This window comes from Sinohyriopsis cumingii, chromosome 8, assembly GCF_028554795.1.
Source record: "Sinohyriopsis cumingii isolate HCF-2022 chromosome 8, ASM2855479v2, whole genome shotgun sequence".
Classification (NCBI taxonomy): Eukaryota; Metazoa; Mollusca; class Bivalvia; order Unionida; family Unionidae; genus Sinohyriopsis; species Sinohyriopsis cumingii.
In genome coordinates this window covers 70473592-70498371 of record NC_142968.1, presented here as the reverse complement: position 1 = coordinate 70498371, position 24780 = coordinate 70473592, and the positions used below count along the sequence as shown (strand labels likewise).

The window sequence follows — 24780 nt, the reverse complement described above, 5'->3', positions numbered from 1 at the left end:
TCATCTCTGCACACGTAGGATCGGCTACGAAGGTTCACAGAATAGTCGAAGGATTAAAGAAATTGTTTTGTATCCCATTTAGGACCTCTTCGTCAAGCGGAGGCAGGAAGAAACTAGTCCAATAAATCACCCCCACCCCCAATTTGTGTTGATTATGATGGACAATGTGACCGAAAATCAATATCATCACGGGTGAAGTGCTGATTTATGAGCCTAGGAGGAAACTTGCGGAATGAACTGAATCTTCATAGCGGTTTTCGCTATGATGAAAACGTGGTCCTGAAATACAGGCAAGAACATGCCAATTTTAGTTGACACTATTCAGTTCTTTATACTCTAACCATTGTTTTCAGAATTAATTAATAGCCGATATTTACCTAAAGAGGTAGAGTTGTTAGAGTGGGGTTGGTGGGATAGGGTGGCGTGCAGATAGGGATTTTTGGGAGGGCTCATTTGAAAATTTAAAAAATAAAACAATTTTTTTTAAAATAAAATCCGCTATCTCCAACCCAACAAAACAATAGAACAAAGGAGAAGTTATACATTTCATGATCAGACTTAAGAGTCTAAATTGGAAGATGAGTTTGTATACAATTTGATCAGCAGTTATGACCACCTTTAATGATGAAAAAAAGATTTGGTTTCGGGGTTTTGATTTTTTGGGGGGTGGGGGGGTGGTGACACAATTTTGCAGCAAATGGTATCCTATACATGGCGGCCAGTATATTTGGTAAAGTTTTTCAAAAGACAGCTTATTATGTTGCTGTGTTGTAGTTTTATTGTCGTTGTGGGTTTAACGTCAAATTTCGGCACATAAAATGCACAACTTTGCAGGCTGTATATCGGATGACGAAGATTCTTGGGAAAACCAGTGTGTGTGTGTGTGTCTATATATATATATATATATATATATATATATATATATATATATATATATATATATATATATATATATATATATATATATATATATATATATATATATATATATATATATATATATATATATATATATATATATATATATATATATATATATATATATATATATATATATATATATATATATATATATATATATATATGTGTGTGTGTGTGTGTGTGTGTGTGTGTGTGTGTGTGTGTGTGAAACGAAAAGAAAGCAATGAATAGAAAAGTTTACATGACTATGTCTAACCGATGTATGTTCCTCTTGTCAAGTTTAGTTTAGACTAGTTATTTTTCTTTCGCTTATTCAAGCCAGTGCTTTCAGAATAAGGCAATGGCTATTATTTACCAGAGGTAGGCATGTTTTGACTGGTTCCCTTTATCGCTTAGCAGAATTTAAAGAATAGGGAACCAAAGGACCATCTGGAGGAGTAATGTTTGCTTGAGTTTCATTCGGTATGTCAACATATGTCCAACATTAAGAAACATATGTCCAACATTAAGAAACATATGTCCAACATTAAGCGATTCAGCAATCAACCAACATAGACTCTTCAACTTGGTATTCTATACCACCATCGTTTAATATCAGCGAAGACCATTTACGTATACCCATGATCCTTACCTTTTGGTTTGGCGGAAGGATTGGCATTCGACTGCGGTTTCTTTTTAGCTGTTGAAACTGCATCGCTGGGTTTTGTAATTGGCGTCGCAGCAGGTACACATGGTTTAGAAGAGTTGTCATTAACTTTGTTCGTTTCATGTTCCTCGTTTTTAATGTTTATTCCGATCTCGTCCTCCTCATCTGACTTTTCAAGAGAAAGCTGCGAGATTATTTCATACATGAGTACATAAGCATAAAACGTATAGGATAATACATATATCCGGTGGGTACAACATTTTCTTAGAAATTGTATGCAGTCCCTTAACTTATACAATGTTTAAAAATAAATACTGGAAAGTCAGACATAGTACATTACATGGCAATAATAATAATAATAATAATAATAATAATAATAATAATAATAATAATAATATTTTAAGTTCAAGGCTCAATCGATCCAATTAGTACTAGCTATGTAGTTCTCTTGAAGTTCAATACTTTACCAATCCGACTGGTACTTCCTATGTAGTTCACTCGAAGTTCAAAGCTTTAATCATCAGAATAGTACTAGCTAAACAATTCGCTCGAATTCCTTGACTTACTAGTACTAGCTATGTAGTTTACTCGAAGTTCGAGGCTTTAACCATTTGGATAGTATTGACTATTTATGTCACTCGTGTTCCAGGCACATAAAAAGATAATTTGCAAAAAATATGTTTACTTTCCATGAAACAAGCACATTATATGTCATAAAAATGGTGTTTTAATATAATCAGAACATACTTTTTTCCTGAACTTGTTGACGAGAACGTTTCTTGTTTTACTCGACAGCTCATCGAGTGGTGAGGGTTCAACTGGTACTTGGTTCTTCACTTTATTCGGTAGTTCTTTTAAATCGGGACAGGATATCCAGGCATTCTGCTGTGCACGCTCCAGAAAGCTAACAAACTCCGGCCAGCTGCGGATAAAATTAAATTATATTTGAACTTTGAAGTCTCAAACCTGAAGAGTAGATAATTCTTAGTTTTAGACAATGGTAAATTCGAGTTACAAAAGCTACATGTAATGTCCTTCACTGACTTTTCATGCCTATTAGACACTACACGGTGATTTGTTTTAATTACGTTGCTGTGTCAAACATTTCATTTATTGATAAATAGATGCAAAGGTAAGAAATAGTTACTTATGAATCAATGTGGTCTATACGGATTCCTAAGAGGACATGAGGTTAAAAATAGTATTTCTATTCCTCAAAATAATATTTTGTTCAACAGGTAGCTTATTCGTTCTAGCGAATTAACATACCGTTCCCTCAAATTAATGCTCAGATAAAATTTAAAATATGTTCCCTCCGATTCATTATTCCTTACCTCAAATTAATTTTCAGGTAAAATTAACGTAATGTACCCGCCGGTTCATTATTCCTTACCCGACATTATTGCTGATGTCAAATGAGTATTATGTTCCCTCCGATTCATTTTTTGTTCCCTCAGTTATTCTTTCCCTCAAATTAATACTCAGGTCAAATGAATATTATGTTCCCTTTGATTCATTGTTAGTTAGCACAAATTAATGTTGTGTACTAGCGTTTCGTTCTTTAACACTAGGCTCTGACGACAGGACTAGTATGCCAAAATGACAAACTTACATCTGACACTTTGATTTGCACGACAAACTGGAACCCAATAGTACTTACAGAGAAATTAGGCGGAGTACCCGTTTTTGTAAGAGGCGAACTGGAACTGAAAATTGTTATGTCAAGAATTTCCGGCGCTGTCCAAGTAGAAATCGGTGGAATGAACAAGTCAATGAAAACACATTCTTGGAAGGTTCTAGGACGTACAAGTAGATTATGGAATACCGGTGGGGACACATTAGAAACGAAAATGTGAAGATTTCTAGTTTGATACTCACTTCAGTGGCGTTATTAGGGTGTTGTGGGGGTGGGGGATGGGTGTGCGGACCGCACCGGGTGACATGATTAGAGGGGGTGACACCAAAATGACATTACTAGGTATTATGTATGGTCTGTTACAGTTGGAGGTCCATGGGGGTGACACCATGAGTTACCGAACTGGGTGACCCCATGAGTTACCGAACTGGGTGTCACTATCCCTAATGACGCCACTGACTCACTTTGATGGAGGCTTTGTGGACAAAACAACTATACAGTTTCGCTTTATAAGAATGACCCCGTATGCTGATAATAACATAATTTCAGTTATCTTAATTGCCAAGCTTACCCTTTGTTTATGTTGAATTCTTGTTTCATGATGCGGGTTTGATTGCTCTTTATAAATTAATACTTTATCCTATCTTTTTAAAATGCACTGGTATAAGATACATGTTTCTTATTCTCTGTACTTGAAATAATGGGGCTTCCCCCATAGTATCTCATATTTGTGTATATTCAGTCTACATTCTCTTGTCTTCATTAAACATTTCCCAAATTGTATCATTTTTGTTTCCAATTTATATTCAAACACACCTCTGCAAATAAGCAAGAATTTATTCCACAGATCACCGGACAATATAATTTACATTTGCGCTCGTTTTCTTCAGCTCACTTGCGGGTACTCCGTCACACAAAATTTGAATGACTTGCTAGATTCAAACTTTATATGTGGTATGAAGTTTCATATATGTAAACCTGTATTGATCTATACATTGTCTTCCGTTTGTATTATCACGTTCAAGTTGACTCTGGGATTCTGGGTCAATATCGCCAATTAGTTCAGACTTATATTGTTTATGTATATTCGTTGCATATTTGTTTAGTTAACTTGCTCTTATCTAGTATGTATCTTACAGTTCGTATAGGTTCATTTTTCGTCTATATAGAATTTACCGATTGTTCGTACAGTTTAAAGAAGGCAACAGATCTTACGTGCTATTCTGACCATTCTGTTTGCAAAAGGTTACGACTATTTATTTTAAATAATTGTTTAAATGGTTAGAATGGCATTTTCAATTACTGCGTCTCTCACATTTGTTGTTGGCGTTGAAAACACAACAACAACATATGAAGGTACCAGTTTTTGAAGTGCGTTTTGATGATGAAATCTAAATATACTCTTATTATAGAGAATCATTACGTGTTCATCATGTTGTCCTCCCATACCCATCCTACCCATCTCTGTGTCTGTGTTTGAATATCATTTGTAGATCCCACATGTTTCCATTCATACAACACTGTCATTAAATCCTTTGAAAACACGTTTTAGTCAAGACAATTATGTTCGTTCAGCCATTGCTCTTGGCAATTTTGTTTGAACATACAGTACACTGAATGCATTTCGGATTGCTAGTTCTCACAATTTCGTACGTGTGCTTATCATGCTTGCGTTTATTCCAAAGGTATCTTTTATAGCAAGATACTGACTAATGTGACTAATGTGCTTCTTTACTTATCAAGCTGTCTGTAACATGGATACACCCACCCCCTTGAGTTAAAGTGACACAGCATGGAAGGACAAAACCTTACTTGATTTGGTCATTCTTTTGTTCGTCGCATCTTTTGACGAGATTCTTCAAAAGTGCTCCGAAGATTGGTACATTTTGTTCCGAGGAAATCTGCAAAGTCTGACAGCATATATCTGTCATTCAGATGAGTTTTCAACAAAGATTATATGTTAAAACGAGCAAAAACGTTGCTTATTTGAATCAATGGAAGCCACATATGATACAGTTTTATTCTGTAAAGATATATAAAGCTTATAGTGGGATAAAAATGCATTACTAAATTTTCCATCCATAAAAATTCAAACCATGGCACATGTATCTGTGAAATAATACTAAGGGTCTTTTGTTATTTACAGCGGAAGAACAAAGTAAAGCTGCAAGACGTACAGTGTCACTGCATGGTCGGACTTATCCAAATGTTCACAAGACATAGTGATGTTGTATATTCAGACTCATCCATCGCTCACAATAAATATAGTACTGTTGCATATTCAGATTCATTCATATGTTCACAAGACATCTAGTGTTGTTGCATATTCAGATTCAAACAAATGCTCACAAGATATATAGTGTAGTTTTCTATTCAGAAACAACCATATGCTCATGAAGACAAATAGTGTTATTGCATATCCAGACTAAACCAAATGCTTACAAGTCATATAGTGTTTTTGTATATTCAGTGTCATCCAAACGCTCACAAGACATACATGTTTATTACATATTCAGATTCATCCAAATACTTACAATTCATATAGTGTTATTGCATATTCAAACTCATCCAAATGCGCACAAGACATATAGTGTTATTGCATATTCAAACTCACCCAAATGCATATAAGTCCTATAGCGTTTTTGTATATTCCAAGTCATTCAAACGCTCACAAGACATATAGTTTCATTGCATATTCAGATTCATCCTAATACTTACAAGTCATATAGTGTTATGTGTTATTGCATATTCAAACTCATCCAAATGCTCACAAGACATATGATGTTATTTTATATTCAGACACATCCAAATGCACTCAAGACATATAGTAATATTGCATATTCAGACTCATCCAAATGCCTACAATCATCGAGGAGACTTTTCCAGTTTTGCTAGCGTCCTTCTTCTGGAAGGCCTCTCGAAGATCCGCTATATCAACGAATGCCTTGCTTTGAACCAGGAGGCTTTCTATTCGCCATAAAAGGTCCTCGTCTATTTCTTCTTGAGACATTTCTCGCCGCGCAACGATATCGTTACGTTGTCTCATGGCTAGTACACTGTCACGTCCTATAACACACAAAAATGGAATTTGTTCAAACATTAATCCTGCAGTGTGTGTGTGTGTGTGTGTGTACGTCATGGTTTTCTCTCAGAAGTTAAGATCATGAAAGATGTATGTAACAAAGATTCAGCTTAAGCATCCCACTGGAAACCATCTTTTAAAAAGACAAGAGTTATCGGCGACAACGCCGGTTTACTGTTTTGCACAATGATATATCTGACGCTATCTTACGTTTCGAGTAAACAACGGGTTAAGTCACTTAATGGTTTGATTTTTTATGCAGTGTCAGACTGTCTCGTGTTCTAATGAAATGGATCATCGTCCCTGGTATACAAAACGCAGAACTGTAAACTGGTCTATTTCATTCATGTACTAATGAGTAAACATGCGACAAGAAGGAAGCAGCCAGTGAAATCACATTCCGTATTATCGGAGACTGTTTCATATTTGACATGCATATCATGGCCATCATGAGTTCTACTTGGACAAATCACTTAGTATCTAGTCCGGGTTTATATTCTTTGTAAAATATTCAACTCGAGAAATGGTAAGGCTTGCGAATTACAATCCCTAAAGATAAAAAAACAACATTTAGACACCGGAGTCAGAATTCTGCTTTAATTTAACCCCTCCCCTACCCTCCACTCCATTTCTCTCCCCCGGACGCAAGCCAACATGATTGTTCACGCCGTTCAAATGAGATTATACAAGTTTTCTCTTCCAAGAAATTAACGATTGACAAAAGGTGACTTCCACTGATGTGCAGGAAAGTGTTACTTTATGTTGTTGATGGCGTATTTCGGTTATGAAAAACTCATGAAAACAAGGATATCACCCACGGATGAAAATGGAATGTAAGTGGACTGTCGCTGATGGCCTGCGACTATACCGCCAGCCCCACCCCACTCCCCCTCATCGTCTCCCTCCAAATGATGGCTTAGTTTGAAAGAGGCTTGTCTTGCAATTCAATAATAATACACCTTGGCACTACAACTTTGGATAAATTCTAGTCCAAGCATACATGTATATAAATATGCACAAAAAGACTCGTGCAATGAAAGTAGGGCTAACTGTATACATGACCTAAATTTATTATATTTTAATATTACACTTTTTTGATCCATTGAATATTGCCGTAAGTAAGCCACATAAGTCCTAAAGATGGTATAAATTACAGATGGGCAAAAATTTTCATAGTTATTAGATATGCAAATACTTAATGAAAAACGAATATAAGTCATTGTTTGCCTAAATGTGTACAATTTATACTGATACATGTATTTCCTAACTGATACTGATATATTTATATTCATGTCTTCGATTGAGCGCAAATGCATAGATTGTACGCCCTTTATTCGAGTTAGTTTCCTTGGTGTCTTCTATATCATTTAAGGCTCTGGTAAGTCGATGTTGTTTGATTTACTGAAATGTTACTTTAGATGGCTATTATTCTGCTCAGTCTGTTTAGCTCTAATAATGAGAAGATCTGACAGGCACCTATTTATGTTAATGTTCTGCCGACCTTTGTCATTTCTGATCTAATTTTAGTAACATGTCAGATGAAGAACAGCATTTACTGTTACAAATGATGTCTTCCGAATGAAGGTTTTAACGTTCATGAAAATGTGCTAACTCTATTTTGATTGGTGAAACTAAAGGTCAAGAGAGCTTAACTCGTGTCGCTATCCGTCAAGTCTCCGTTGTGGCGGAGAACTCGATTTTAATCAGACTGGTATGCTGCAAAGTTTCAGAAAAGGAAGAAAATTGGAACAATTCTGGAAGACATACCTGTTTTAGAATGAGCTTCAGTCATAAACTTGTACAGACGTTCAAAGTCAATTCCCTTGTGATCCGCATACCGCTTGCTAAGCATTTGGAGTATTTTCCCCGTCAATTTGATATAATGTTCCTGGGTGGTTAAATGAGAAAGGAATTACAGAATTAGTTCACTAAATTAAAAATTATTTACTCCAAAAAATCGCGCGATATATATATATATATATATATATATATATATATATATATATATATATATATATATATATATATATATATATATATACATGTCTATGCTTTTTAATTAAGTAACAGAAAAGAGTGAAAGACAACAAGCTTTGTAAAATTTAACAAATAATTTATTTCCTTAGAATACAGAGTGATAATGAGAAGAAAAAAAAAACACTTCCGTTACTGCGAAGCAAATCCTACAATAATCACAGGATTACCGACACAATTCTTAGCAATTTAGAGTCCTGAATACAATTCAGTAAAATTCCCGAAGAGATCCCAAATGAGAAGGCGATGTCGTGTCCGTTATAGCTAGTAGAGTGTTGATGTATCAACAGTCTTTTGTTTTAATCACAGTAATATAATTCAAGGTTTGAATTCAATATAAAGTCCAGTGAGTGTCTTTATCCAAGAATTTTATCAGAGTGCTTTTGTATTTCCAGAAAAAATAATCACCTGAATTCAATAATTTGAAGAAAATACAATTCAGCTCGACTGATCACAACATAATTCAACTTGAAAGTGCTAGATGTTAAAGCACGAATGACCAAGTCCTCACAATCACAAGATTATATAGTTCTCTAATTGACCTCACGTCACATTTATCAATTCCTTTTTTTTTTAAAAAATACCTAATGAAAAAAAAAACCTTCTAGAATGATCCTGATGTTTACAAAATCAAAATCATAACCTGTAAAATTCACTTAGGAAATTACAAAATCCTTACCCAAATAAACATATTTCCTTTTCTATTAATAATAATTCTGATATTAGGCTCATAAACATAGAGACTAATTTAGCCATGTATTAGTTGTTAACATGAAATGAAAAAAACACAAAAACGTCTATCAAGTCAAGCAGAAATGAACTCAAATTTGGACAAGGTTAAGTCCAGCATATAATGTTACATTACAATATCATGTAATGAAATAAAATGAAGAAGAAAATAAAACTAACAAGCAAACAATTAAATTTAATATGACTGGAAAATAAATAAATTATATTTACGTTCAAGAATCATTTCTAGTTACGGGAAGCCATCAGCAGACTGAAACCAAGTAGGTTCCAGATTATCCAAGGGGAGTTGCTCTTACATTGCGGTAGCCCCTCCCCCCCCCCCATATGTCATTGTCATAAATTCGTAAAGTTGTGTTTACATACGTTTTTCAGAGTGTGCATGAATTGCGGCTTCAGGCGGATGAAATATATTAACAAAACTTAGATTAAGCAATCAATAGAAAGTGACATATTTACGGCGTAGTGTTTAAGTTAATATAATTCGTGGTTCAGAGAGCTGGGACACCTGCAAGCTAAGGTCATGTGTGATAGAACGGTCCAATGAGCTCTCCTTTACCGATAACTTTTATCTCACCTCTCCTCGTGTGTGTTCGAGTCGCAGGCTTAGCCAATGTGCATGAGAAGCTTTCCAGTATTTTCAGAGGTTCTTCTTTTGTTTACCTTAGCAGACAAGACTGAAATGAAACTGTACTATATCGTTTGTCTTCAATCACACACCAGTCATTTGAAACACCGTTTATACGTGTATGCACATCAGGACATTTAAATTAATCTACAGCAGAGAATGCCAAAAAAATACGAAGAATAATCATTGTCTCACTGTAAGAAAACATAAAGCTGATGAACATACTGAGAAACCTTACAGAAAGTCATGACAGGAGAGAGCTTAACATCTGTATTTAGAAAGACAAATTTGCTGATGAAGGGTGTATAACTGTCTTTCTCAATGCGGATGTTAAGCTCTCTCCTGCTAATTTAAACGAAATTTGAGACTTGTGCCAATCATTCACGATTCTAGTAGGTGACTTTGTCTTTCAATCAGAAACGCTGGCATAGTTAGCGTGCTTTGTTAGATAGTATGAAATATATGAGAAATGGATCATTTGGTTTTTGAGATTTCACCTGCATCTCTAACACTGACTCGCTCATAAGATCGTAATTCCATCTACTTGTAGAAACCACAAGATATGAAGGGACACTATTCCCGTACCTACTTTTACAGGCAATAATTATAACAGTTTATGACAATAATTGTGACAGCAAATGGCAATAATTGTGACAGTTTAAGACAATAATTGCAACATATAAAGACAATTATTGTGACAGCTGAAGGCTATAATTGTGACAGTTAAAGCTATTATTGTGACAGTTTGTAAGGATGCAAATTTATGTCAGTCTATGAAGAGCGCGTTAACATGGAGCCAGATAACAATTACTTAGATTTATGGGGACAGGTGTTTGTTAAATCGCTATACTCAAATGATTTATGATGTCTGTGTCGGCAGAGGAAGTGATTCTTACTTAAGCCTTCGTTTACTGACCACAATTTAGGCGCCTAGTTATAAAAGGCGGTAAGTAAAATTAATCCTGATTGGTTGCGCTAAAAAAGGGACGTGGTTCCCACACGAAAATATCTAGGAGTTCAATTGCCATCATCGAAATAAATCTAGCCAATCTGCAATTTTCCTCCAAGAATGAAAATATAAGGAACTCCGATAGCAAATTTGGAAGAAATTCTCTCGTAAGATATTGGACAAAGGGACTGGATGTCTGGAAAGTCAACGGACACAAATTCGGCGGTAGAGGCGAACAAAGCTTAAAAGCATAAGGTATCTGTGTCAGTTTAATGTAGTTGGTTGATACCAATATAATGATTTGCTTGAATTTAATTGTTTATATTTGCATGAATTTATCTGTTTAAATCAGTGATCAATTCTCTTGAAATGAGTTTATCTGTGTTTGAGTTCATCTATCTGAATTCGTACAATGGTCTTCTTTATATAAGTTTGACGAATTATTTGAATTTGTCATCTTTATCGTTTTATGAATCTAAGAATTTCAATGCAATATTTTAGTTGATATGAGTTACGAGAGTCCTTGTGAATTCACCGATCTTAGATGATTTCACGTATGATAAAGATTTGAATGTGTGTATTCTCTGAAAATAACGTAATTAAGTCATATCTTGAATTTCATTTATTCATTTGTGTAAGTGAGACGAGGACGAAACTGTTATGTCTCGAGTAATGGGAATGGGAATCAGTGATGAAATAGCCATTAGGAAGTACATTAATCTTATGAAACTAGGTTTGTTTATGGCCTGCCGCATTTAGCTTGACCAGATAGCATTTGATCTGTTAGAATTACGATAGAACGATATCTGACATAACGAGAGAGGAATAATGATCTGTTCCCTGTAGGACAACTGACAGAATATTTAGGTTGCTTCTCTATTTACTTTGGAAGGGGAAATATCTCCACGGACGTATCCACTGAAGTATCCACAGACCTATCCACTGAAGTATCCACGGACGTATCCAGTGAAGTACCAACTGAGGTATCTACATACCTACTTATCCAAGTATCTAGTACTTACGTATCCACCTACCCACACAAAGTTTGAGGGCCAAAACGAGGCGAGACAGTAGGGAGGTGGGGAAAAGGAAAAAAGCGGAAGGACATTGAAAAACCACCACAGTGAAGTTGGAGTGGACCGGAACAAGCAGGTTATAAAGTTGTACAAGACAATGACTTCGATCGTCCACTCGATTATATGATGAACTAATTATATCATTTAAAACAGATCGGCTATTTATATAAATATATTTGTGTTTGAAATTCGGTTAAATATTTATTTGAAAAAGAAGTGTATGTTCTTAATGTAATGTATTATCCCAGTTGTTTACGTAATTGATTAAATTCTTTTGTTTTTCCATGTACGGGGGCTCATATCATTATGTTCTATATATCTGCTCAGATCTCTATTTATTCCATCTGTAATTTCACACTTTCTTTTAAAATTTACTCGATCCGGACAACACTTCCAAGGGGGATCACCCTCCAGATAACGATAGCCAGTTCTTTTGACAGTTGAATGCAACTATTGTGACAGTTAAAGGCAACTATTGTGACAGTTAAAGGCAACTATTGTGACAGTTAAAGGCAACTATTGTGACAGTTGAAGACCGTGGTGATGTAACGTAAAATAGTCTAGTGTCTTTATTACAACTTGTTTTGGTGTTGTAAGTGTCCGAGGCGATTCATGTCTTATCTGCATTGTAATTTCTCTGAATTTATTTTTCTTCAGAATGTCAGTACTTAAAATATTCCAACGCTCTCTGTAATATTTTCAGTGTTTCCCTTTACCCTCATTTGCGCTTCAGAGAACCTCACATCTTAATTTGACCCACATTTTTTGTACCAAAGTTTGTTTTTAGTCACCCTGACCCCCAGTTTCGACACCAATGTGATTTTTGACTCTCAAACTTGCACCCCTAGGGGATATTTTGTCAAAGATTCTCTTGATGATGTCATATGCTTTGTTATTGATAATGTATGGGGTCTGCCTTGAGTTCTATTCCTCAGTCAATGATGATGTCATATGCTTTGTTATTGATAATGTATGGGGTCTGCCTTGAGTTCTATTCCTCAGTCAATGATGATGTCATATGCTTTGTTATTGATAATGTATGGGGACTGCCTTGAGTTCTGTCCCTCTGTCATTGATGATGTCATATGCTTTATTATTGATAATGTATGGGGACTGCCTTGAGTTCTGTCCGTCTGTCATTGATGATGTCATGTGCTTGTTACTGATAATGTATGGGGACTGCCTTGAGTTCTGTCCCTCTGTCACTGATGATGTCATGTGCTTGTTACTGATAATGTATGGGGACTGCCTTGAGTTCTATCCCTCAGTCATTGATGATGTCATATGCTTTGTTATTGATAATGTATGGGGACTGATTTGAACTCTGTCCCTCTGTCACTGATGATGTCATATGCTTTGTTATTGATAATATATGGAGGCTGCCTTGAGTTATATCCCTCAGGCATTGATGATGTCATATGCTTTGTTATTGATAATGTATGGGGACTGATTTGAGTTCTGTCCCTCTGTCACTGATGATGTCATATACTTGCTATTGATAATTTATGGGGGCTGCCTTGAGTTCTTTCTCTCAGTCCTTGATGATGTCATATGCTTTGTTATTGATAAGGTATGGGGACTGCATTGAGTTCTGTCCCTCTGCCATTGATGATGTCATATGCTTTGTTATTGATAATGTATGGGGACTGCCTCGAGTTCTGTCCCTATGTCATTGATGATGTCATATGCTTTGTTATTGATAATGTATGGGGACTGCCATGAGTTTTGTCCCTCTGTCATTGATGATGTCATATGCTTTGTTATTGATAATGTATGGGGACTGCCTTGAGTTCTGTCCCTCAGTCATTGATGATGTCATATGCTTTGTTATTGATAAGGTATGGGGACTGCCTTGAGTTCTGTCCCTATGTCATTGATGATGCCATATGCTTTATTATTGATAATGTATGGGGACTGCCTTGAGTTCTGTCCCTATGTCATTGATGATGTCATATGCTTTGTTATTGATAATGTATGGGGACTGCCTTGAGTTCTGTCCCTCTGTCATTGATAATGTCATATGCTTGTTAATGATAATGTATGGGGTCTGCCTTGAGTTTTATTCCTCAGTCATTGATGATGTCATATGCTTTGTTATTGATAATGTATGGGGACTGATTTGAACTATGTCCCTCTGTCACTGATGATGAGTTATATCCCTCAGGCATTGATGATGTCATATGCTTTGTTATTGATAATGTATGGGGACTGATTTGAGTTCTGTCCCTCTGCCATTGATGATGTCATATGCTTTGTTATTGATAATGTATGGGGACTGATTTGAGTTCTGTCCCTCTGTCACTGATGATGTCATATACTTGCTATTGATAATTTATGGGGGCTGCCTTGAGTTCTGTCCCTCTGTCATTGATGATGTCATATGCTTGTTATTGATAAGGTATGGGGACTGCCTTGAGTTCTGTCCCTCTGCCATTGATGATGTCATATGCTTTGTTATTGATAATGTATGGGGACTGCCTTGAGTTTTGTCCTTCTGTCATTGATGATGTCATATGCTTGTTATTGATAAGGTATGGGGACTGCCTTGAGTTCTGTCCCTCTGCCATTGATGATGTCATATGCTTGTTATTGATAATGTATGGGGACTGCCTTGAGTTCTGTCCCTCTGTCATTGATGATGTCATATGCTTGTTATTGATAAGGTATGGGGACTGCCTTGAGTTCTGTCCCTCTGCCATTGATGATGTCATATGCTTTGTTATTGATAATGCATGGGGACTGCCTTGAGTTTTGTCCTTCTGTCATTGATAATGTCATATGCTTGTTAATGATAATGTATGGGGACTGCATTGAGTTCTGTCCCTATGTCATTGATGATGTCATATGCTTTGTTATTGATAATGTATGGGGACTGCCTTGAGTTCTGTCCCTATGTCATTGATAATGTCATATGCTTGTTATTGATAATGTATGGGGACTGCCTTGAGTTCTTTCTCTCAGTCATTGATGATGTCATATGCTTTGTTATTGATAATGTATGGGGACTGCCTTGAGTTCTGTCCCTCTGTCATTAATGATGTCATATGCTTGTTATTGATAACGTATGGGAGCTGCCTTGAGTTCTATCCCTCAGTCGTTGATGATGTCATATGCTTTGTTATTGATAATGTACAGGGACTGCCTTGAGTTCTGTCCCTCTGCCATTGATGATGTCATATGATTTGTTATTGATAATGTATGGGGACTGCCTTGAGCTCTGTCCATCTGTCATGATATAAAACCAACACAGCTAATCGGTTCATTTCACCTGTTTTTCCAATGGCTCTTCATACTTATGGACATATATTAGACTAGATTTCTGTATCTACATCCTAATCGAGCCATATCTGTTAAATGATCAACTAATCTATGCTGCTATACTTTGGGAAAGAAAGTTTCAAATAAAATAAAGGCATGAAAGGTGACATTTCATTGTCGTTTGACTCTGAGAAATGACTCTTCAGCTTGGTGGATTCTTCATGCCTAATAAACAGGTTTTAAGACTCAGATGTAATGCCATGTTTTGAAGAAGAAAAAATATATTCATGGATGCATTTTAAAATAATGTACTCATGTCGGCATTTGCATGAAAGCAAACGACGATACAAAACTAGCAGCTTAAGATTGTCCAGTTTATGTAAGATAAACACATGCTAGGTGGCGTTATGCGTAACAATGATATTGTATGAAGCAGGGACATGCATCATACAATATGATGAGTAATCTTTTCTGCATTCCATATAAAGATACGAATTTCATAAAGTGTATATATATATATATATATATATATATATATATATATATATATATATATATATATATATATATATATATATGTGTGTATGTATGATGTATGTATATGAAGAATTAAAAGTTTTCAAACCCAAGTTCCGGTCCGAATCCACGACACTTCCTTAAATCAGAAACATACACAAGTAAGACATCACGACTAATTCTTACAAACTTGTCCCATCTAGAAAAGATTTTTGTTTAAATTATAATTTGAATATTGATCAGTATTTATGACAAATTAATTATGATAGTTTTGAAGAAAACCAGCCGACAAATTAAAATTTTAAGAAACGGTAATCTTTTAGATATATTTTGCGCAGAGAAAACATTTCAAGAAGCGTCAGAATGGTTGTTATAGTAATGGACACCATTTGAATTGGTGTGATATCAATGGATGCCGTCTGAACGGGTGTGATAGTAATGGATACCATCTGAATGTATGTTGTAGCAAGGGATACCGTCTGAATGTGTGTGATATGGATGTGTACCATCTGGATATACATTTAGTAGCAATGGGTACCATGAGTAGCTTTGGCTTTCCACCGGACTCACTATTCATAAGCAAATATATGAAGCCGCTAAGAAGAATGTCACACATATAGTCCATGCAGATAAATCAGCCCACTACAGATCATGTAAAGTTCCAGCTGCAAAGAGCTCTTCGAGATTACTAACAAGCTAATGTCGAGGAACAAATCTACACCACTTCCAACTACCTTCTCCCCAGTCGACCTTCTGGACATGTTTGCAAATGTCTTCCGTGACAAAGTACAAACCATTAGAGATAAGCATGACATCACAATTTCAATTGACTCGTCGTCACCATACAGTTGGAATACAGAATTTGGGCATCAACCATTAGCAGCATTTGAACCTGTCTCTATGGATTTCGTATGTACAATCCTGATAAAGAGTGCATCAAAATCATGTAAACTTGATCCAATTCCAACATCACTGCTGCTTGAGTGCTTAGATCCAGTATTGCCTTCACTAACTGATGTTATGAATACCTCTCTCTCATCAGGGGAATTTCCCATCATGTTTGAAAACTGCCATTGTAAAGCATCTGCTGAAGAAACCAACAATAGACCATAACGACTTAACGAACTACCGCCCAGTTTCTAATCTCCAATTCATATTAAAAAATCTTAGAAAAAATTGTCATATCCCAGCTTGTATCTCATCTGAATTCAAACAGTCTTTTTAGCAATGTATAATCTGCATATCGCCCTTGCCACAGTACTGAAACTACTCTTCTAACAGTAGTTAATGACATTCTCTCTGCGTTGGATAGCGGAATGATTACAGACCTCACCCTCCTTGATTTGTCTGCAGCATTTGGCACAATTGACCATGATATATTACTTTACCGTCTCCAGCATGTATTTGGCATTCATGATACAGCCTTACTGTGGTTCAAGTTCTACTTGGTCAACAAGACACAAACTGTGTCTGCAAATGGAATACACTCCAGCCCAGTTGATCTATGTTGTGTTGTTCCGCAGGGGTCTGTTCTTGGACCTGTTCTCTTCATTCTATACAATCATCCGCTCTCAAATGTGATAGATCATTATCCAGTGTCTCACCAAGTGTACGCTGATGACACCCAACTATACAAATCTAGCCACCCAACTGAAGTTGATGCTACCATCCAAGGTGTAGAGAGGTGCATTTCTGATGTTAAATCATGGATGACATGTAACAAGTTGCAGATGTATGATGATAAAACTGAGACAATTCTGATCACAACACCAAGACTTTCCCATTCACATCCATTACCTCAAACAATAAATATCAGCAACACCAACATTGAATTCACACAATCAGTACGAAACCTAGGTGTTACTCTGGACAGTACTCTCACGTTGCACCAACATGTCATGAACATATGCAGGGCTGCATAGCGTGAGCTGAGACACATCAGCTCCATTCACAAATATCTCTTAGTTGATGCCACTAAAACACTTGTGTATTCATTAGTACTTTCAAGACTGGACTATTGTAACTCAATTCTGTCTGGTTCATCTCAACATCTACTCCAGAAACTTCAAACAGTTCAAAACACAGCTGCTCGGATCATACTTAGATTACTACGATCAGAGCACACTTCCCCCGTTGCTCTGTACCCTAAACTGGCTATCCATTCGATCCAGAATCAAACACAAAATTTGTTCTCTGTGCTACGTTTCACTGACGGACTCTAGTCAAACATATCTATCCAACCTTACCGATGTGTACACACCAGCAAGATACTTATGCTCCTCTTCTGACAATCGTATGCTTAGTATTCCCACTATGAAAACAAAGTCATATGGACAGCGTTCTTTTGCAAACCAGCACCCAGCAACGTGGAATGAATTTCCCACTGAACTTAGACACAAAGACACAGTGATCCCATTCAAGAGTGCTTTCAAAACTCACTTATGTCGACTGCAAGAACAAACTTAAAGACCTAATAATGTTTCCTACCTTAATTATTCTCAGCATGCTTTTTATTTTTTCTAATTTCATGGTGTTTGTTTTTGTAATCATATCTTTATATATTGTTTTTTATCTTATAGGTGTTGTCTAATGTTGTAAAACGCTTAGAGCTTCTAAAGATTAGGCTCTATACAAAGTCCTTAGTATTATTATTATTATTATTATTATTATTATCTGAATGTGTGTTCGATAAAAATGGATATTGTCTTAATGGTGAGATCATAATGGATAGTGTTTGAATGAGTGTGATAGTAATGTGTACCGTGTACATCTGTATGATCATATTGGGTACCATCTAAATGTGTGAGATCGTTATGTGTACCGTCTGAATGTATGTTATAGTAATAGACACCGTCTGAATGTATGTTATAGTAATAGACACCGTCTGAATGTATGTTATAGTAATAGACACCGTCTGAATGTATGTTGCAGTAATGGATAATGTCTGAATGTGTGTGCTATTAATGGTTACCATCTGAATTAACGTTTTGTAGCAATGAGTGTCGTCTGAATTTATTTGAGAGTAGTGACGAAGTCTAAATTGTGATATTAAAGGGATACCTTCTCAATGTGTTTGATTTTAATAGGTACTGTCTGAATGGGTGTGATAGTTATTGATATGATCTGAATGTGTGTACTAGTAATGGGTACCGTCTGAATGTGTCTTACGAATAAGTGGTACTAACTGAATTTGTGTGATGTTAATGGGTACCGTTTGAATTTGTGATAATTATGAGCATCGTCTCAATGTGTGTGAAAGTAATGGTTACTGTCTGAAGGTACGTTTTAGTAATTGGTGCCGTCTGAAGATATGTTGCAGTAATGGGTACCGTCCAAATTTGTGTGATGATGATGGGTACTCATTGAATGTATGTTTTAGTAACGGGTACCAGAAGTGCTTGATTTAGCTCCTTATTCGAAATCCTGGAATCGTCGTTGCTGCACTGCCTAAGGCTCATGTGGAAGGCCCTCAGGCGCTGGCGGCTGTACTCTCCCAAACATGTAGCCAGGTCAGTCTTCAGCTTCTCATCCTGACTGGCTCTTTCTTCATCTGGGCTAATTCGTTCTGAAAGACCAAGTAGTTTACCTAAACTCTCGTTAGGCCGACATCGGTAGATGGATAGAGGGTAGACAGATTGATAGTAAGATAGATAGACAGATAACATGAAAAATTATCTAATAGACCTAGAAAGCCATAAATCTCTAAGCCAAACTATATAATAACCATCTCGCTAATTGGTGCATGCTGACAGTTCATGGCGACCTACATATTATCCAACACAGTTAATTCATAGATATGTTGAGCTTGAAAGAGATATATGTGCTGAGAGGTAGACAGACAGTATTTAATACTGTTACTTTTTATTAATCCGTATCTCAGTATCTCATGATTTGAAGAAGAAGAAAGAAGAAAAAAGTACTTCACAATTTTCAACTTACCCAATATTCGGCCACTTGCGATTTTTCTCTTGTCAAATGCGTCTGCGTGTGCTTGTCTCTTCTTTTTCTTTCCGTGAACCTAAAAAGTTGTATGTGATTTTCAGCTTCGCACAAACAAATTATAAAGGTATGAAACTTAACAAAAAAAATGAACAATTAAGTGTCTCTTTCACTGCTAAGTCGATTAGTGATATCCTTAATGAACATTTAAGTGTGTCTTTCACTGCTAATTTTCTGGATTACATAAATTTTGTCATATGTTTTTCTCCTAGTCATACATATATATATATATATATATATATATATATATAGAGAGAGAGAGAGAGAGAGAGAGAGAATATACCTATGTACGCTGTATCAATGTTATACCACGAGATTTATACATTTTCATTACGAAAACGAGGCTATACATATATTTTATTTTTATCACATACATATACGCATATTTGCTCTTTAAACGGAGTTAAGACTGATTACGTGCAAGTGTGTATTACCCGATTGAATGAATGAATTCCTCACATCCCTGCCGAGTGTGTACGCAACAAAATGAAGCTCCGTACATTTTGTGGCTATTCACAATTCCATTTGCATATTGATAAGTTAATTGTTTTCTTCTTTTCTTTTGAGTTTCTATTTTTGTCACATTGATTAAATCATTATAAGACACACTTATGATTTAAGCAATAAATATGGTTTTAATGGAGAACGTTGAATACTACAACACTGAACATTCAGCTATTCACGTACATGCGCATGAAAATAAGTGTGGCGTAGAAGAAAAGGGAAATGAAAACCAACAAGAGGTAATTAAAATATTTATTATATGTAGAGCTGATCTAAGTCGATAAACTCTCTCTGTCTCTCTCTCTCTCTCTCTCTCTCTCAGAAACAGAGAGAAAGAGAGAGAGAGAGAGCGACACAATGACAGCGACAGCGACAGAGAGAGGCGGCCTTTGCAGATTTCCATATTTTATTAATAAATAATAATAATCGATTTTTAGAACACTATAAAAGGTTAGAATACGTTAAAGAAACAACAACCACAACGCATTTAACACATTACAGTATGTGTGCCTTGTAGCCAAGAAATGTACCGTATATTGTCAACAGGCTATTGTAACTCTGTATCGTTGGTTATATAAACGCTGTAGATAAATCCCAACGAAAGTGTACACATATCGTTACGACGAACCATATTCTTGTAGGTTACTTAGTTAATTCAGTTTCAATGTTTTCATCCAGCATAATTCTTTTTCTATCTCTCTCCAGATTTCTGCGTATTTTGTACATTATGCATGAAACGGGGGGGGGGGACGGAAAGCAAAAAAGACTGCGATAAAATAGTCTAGCATATTAAATTCATTCAGAAATTCTCTAGGCATCAACTGTATACAGTTGCAAGAATGTGTATATGCATATTAGTGCACCATGGGCGGATCACAATTTGATGCACCAATATTATTGGTATATCATTTTTTTTATACCAACACTTTAAAAGCTATTTTGTTATTAATGTTTTATCAAATTCCAGTTATCAGAATTTGTCAGAAACAGTCAAAAGAGAAGTTTATTACAGAAAAAAGAAAGCATCCACGACATGTTTATGTTCTGTTTGTATTTATATTTTTGTTGTTGTTTTCTTGTTTGTTTAGTTTTGTTCTTACTGTATCTCCGCTGTGTTTATAGCCAGTCTGATTAACAGCATGTCTTACTCGCTCTTTGCCGCCCTGTAGACGGTCATGACTGGAATGCATTTCTTCGTTGTCTTCGCTTTCCTGAAAAATAATATTTAAATAGAATCAGCTATATCGCCAGTAAAGAAAAATATATATTTTTCATTTTACTCCACAATCTTGCCACGTTCGCCTCTGAGAGCGTAAGACGATTGTCGATTGGCTGTTTATAGAACAATTTGTTTAAAAATGAAACGAAGAACTTCTACTGGCTTACGTAAAATGGATTTAGGTCGCCTATGCACATGGTGCTTTCGCGACCGTAACTGCTACTGGCACCTGTTGCAGTTGCTGCACCGCTACATACACCATTTCGTGTTAATACAAATTCAGCGCAAGAATTTATGTCGATGTTTAATAATAGCTACACAATTTTACACAGGAAGGTGTGCCTCTTTTAACAAAGTCGAATGAAGATAAAATTTACTTTGTTCGTTGACATTATGAAACAAATACAGAACTTAACTTAGCGACGTTGTTCACTGGTTTCAGTGTCACTGTGTTTCTACAATACTTCTGTAACAGGGACGGATCCAAGAATTTTGTTTAGCTAATGATGCTGCGTGTATGGGTGGGTGTTTTTCTACAAGTAGGCAAGGGGTCTGTGGAATTGAGCTCCTGGTGGAGGCATAAGGGAGGAAGACCCCGGAAGTTACTACATTTTAAATCCGTCCATGGCATAAAGTTATCGTCTAACTGATACCGTACTCCAAAAGTCTGCAATTGTTTCGCGCTCATTCATTATTTTTGTTGGGGGTGGGTGGGGGAGTGACACAGTTGCTAATTCCAATGTTAATAGATGAATGTAAATTTGGAAATCGTTCCTCTTTTAGTGTATTTTTCTATTTGTGCTAACAATACCTTTCATGTCCAAACTCATAAATCATATATCATTGTCCATAAGCATACATTATGAAGAAAAAATAAGGAAATCTCAATCTGCATCAGGACTGAATGCGTACTTTGTAATCCCATCCCTGACCTCACCCACCCAGGCCGATCCCTTTTCTCTCTCAGACATTGTCTCTAGTTCCTCCAATTTAGTGTACAAGTGTACTAAATTGTAGCTAGGTAGCAGTTACATAAACACGAGTCACATGGTCTAGTATCTGAAACGTGACAGCTGAGTGTAACACTTTACCTTGGGCCGCACCTGCATTAGTCGTACATGACCATAGCGAACCAGCTATTCACGTGTGAACGAGCGATTCGTAAATAGTCAACATTATATAACAACACCCTCGATTCTGGACTAAATGTAATTCAGAATTCCAAAGAGACTTCTGTTCACACCCCAAAGCACACAATATACCTGTTTACATTTAAAAATAAACTCATTGGGCTTGTTTATTGACGCTGTATTATCCTTATCGACCCACACAGCTATAGACATATCCCGAATGACTTTCAGCAGCCATATTTGTGGTATGCTGGCAGAATTATCATGGAGTTTATATGTTGTTTAAAAGTTAAAAATAAATTAATTGAATCGCAAGATACTGTTACAAGACATACATACATGAAAATATCGCCAATTAAGCTATCTGTTAGTATATATATATATTTGTAATTTATAAGTTGATTTTCCCTCAGTGTGCCTTGTTGAAAATGGTCAATTGTGATAGCCGCATATAAGAGAAACTACCAGGTTGCCCATCCTCGAGTTAAAATTCGCAGCATATCGTCTGGTTGTGACCTTATCGGGAAGCATCTATATTTTATTTTATTTTTTGTTGTGGAGGGTGCTCTCACCTGATTGATCTTCTCAGACCAGTTAGGGGGACCCTCCTGTCCTACTTGTAAATGTTTGTTTATTGTATATTTGGTTGTTTGGTATAATGTGCTTTTTGTTAATTAAAATTTATTTGTATTGTTGTTTTTTTAATTAAAAAATATTATTTTTTCAATCTAAACATTCATTTTTTTTTAGAAGAAGAAAATAATCTTCTGCCAATCCTCCATTCTTCTTCTTCTTCTTTAAGCCGTTGTCTTTTTTCTCTTCTCTTGATTTTGTCACTTTCTCTTTTTGAGTCCAATGTTTCACTTCTTTTTGATAGTTGTTGTGTCGGATCTTGTGGATTTGCTTGTACTCTTATTTGCTTCTGGTTATTAAATATGTCTTTGCTCTATGTCACTTGTCCTGCTGTTGTTGTTCTTGTTGTTACATTTGTCGCTCCAATCTCTGTTGTTGTTGTTATTGTTGTTATTGGGGCTTCTGCTTTCTGGTCAGTTATCTGTTTCTTTTGTATAGTATTTTTCTGCTGTTGCTGTTTCTGTTGTTCTTGTTTTTCCTGTTGTCTTTGTTGGTTCTTCAGTCCAGCATGTTGTTGTTGCGTTTGGTTTCATTGCGGTTGTTGTTGTGAGTTATGTGTTTGTTCTCTCCACAGCTGCGTTGTTGATAGTATTTCTTGTTCATGTTCTGGTTGTTGTTTCCCAAGTTGTTGTTGGTATGATTTATTTGATGTATGTATTTCTCCTTGGTCTTTCTCCCTCTGTTGTTGTTGTTGTTGTTCATGATGATTTGTACTCGGTATTCCCGGTCTTCTCTGACTATTATTTCTGCTTTCTGTGTTGCTTGCTGTGTCGTTCTTTTGGTTATTCGCACATTTATGAGGTGTGTGTCCTGTCTGTTCACATTTGTTGCATTTTCGATGGTAAATACACCCCTTATGCCATATTTTGGCCAAGAAGCCATGTAGAAAAAAATGCTCGTTTCACTCTGGTAGTTTACTCCTTTCTATTTCCAAGATTCTCGTTCCATTGTAGATTGACGTCATTGGGATGGTTGCTAGTCTTGAAGATATCACTTTGATTTTCAGTTTTGACTCGAACTTCTCAACTGTCACTTCCATGGGTATCTCTAGTGGTATGTCTGAAATGTGTAGTTCTCCATTTTTTTTTGTTTTTTTTTTGTTTTTTTTTTTTGATTATGCGTAAGATAGTTGTAGGCTCTTTGATAAAAACTGTTTCTCCCGCAATATTGAATTCTCCAAAAGGTAATATAGGCTCCTCGTGGGCGTACAATATATCATTCGTACCCTTTCCGGTTGACTGAGTATATTCGTTGCAAACATTCCGGGTTTTTGAACTTTTATTGAAACCATTACTGCCATCGTCCCTGGTATTCTTTCTCTAGGTATTCTGGTCATATCTATTTCCTGTGTGCAGTTTCTATTAGTACATTCAGAAAGGATTCTTCATTTATTTCTACCCGTCTTGTCTGGAAATATTTTTCAAGTTCTCTAACTGGCTTGTTCGCTCTCATGGTCGCCATTTTTTCTCGTGGGTCCCGTGCTGCTAATGAAGAATGTATATTACTCGTACCTGTAATCTCTATTTCAGTAAATATTGTACAAGTTGTAAGTTTTTATACTTAACGTATACTGTTTCCCGATCCTTGGTCCATTCTAGAGTAGTATGTTTTCCTGGCTATACGTATCTATAGGTCCACGCGAATAATGTAATGTACAAAACAAAAACGACGAGTATATGTTACAATGGTGTGCATAGCAATAACGTCTTACACGGCACGTGCACCTCAAGAAGCACACCTGGTTCCGAAATGACGGTATTCGTACGATCTGTTTAAAATAATATTTTCTCTTTATGAACTTC

The 24780-nt window shown here is 36.1% G+C and overlaps 1 protein-coding gene across 1 annotated transcript in view; it reads right to left on the bottom strand.

Moving 5' to 3' along the window:
- Window positions 1–24780, bottom strand: part of LOC149793780 (echinoderm microtubule-associated protein-like 2) — a 71187-nt gene that overhangs the window by 34009 nt on the left and 12398 nt on the right. Inside the window, exons 2-9 of the mRNA XM_089969049.1 lie at window positions 21097–21207; window positions 19433–19511; window positions 18883–19058; window positions 8053–8173; window positions 6067–6269; window positions 5016–5113; window positions 2315–2489; window positions 1553–1751 (exon numbers count right to left, since the gene is read on the bottom strand). Coding sequence (XP_089825175.1) covers window positions 1553–1751; window positions 2315–2489; window positions 5016–5113; window positions 6067–6269; window positions 8053–8173; window positions 18883–19058; window positions 19433–19511; window positions 21097–21207 — 1162 coding nt within the window. The remainder of the gene's footprint in view (window positions 1–1552; window positions 1752–2314; window positions 2490–5015; window positions 5114–6066; window positions 6270–8052; window positions 8174–18882; window positions 19059–19432; window positions 19512–21096; window positions 21208–24780) is intronic.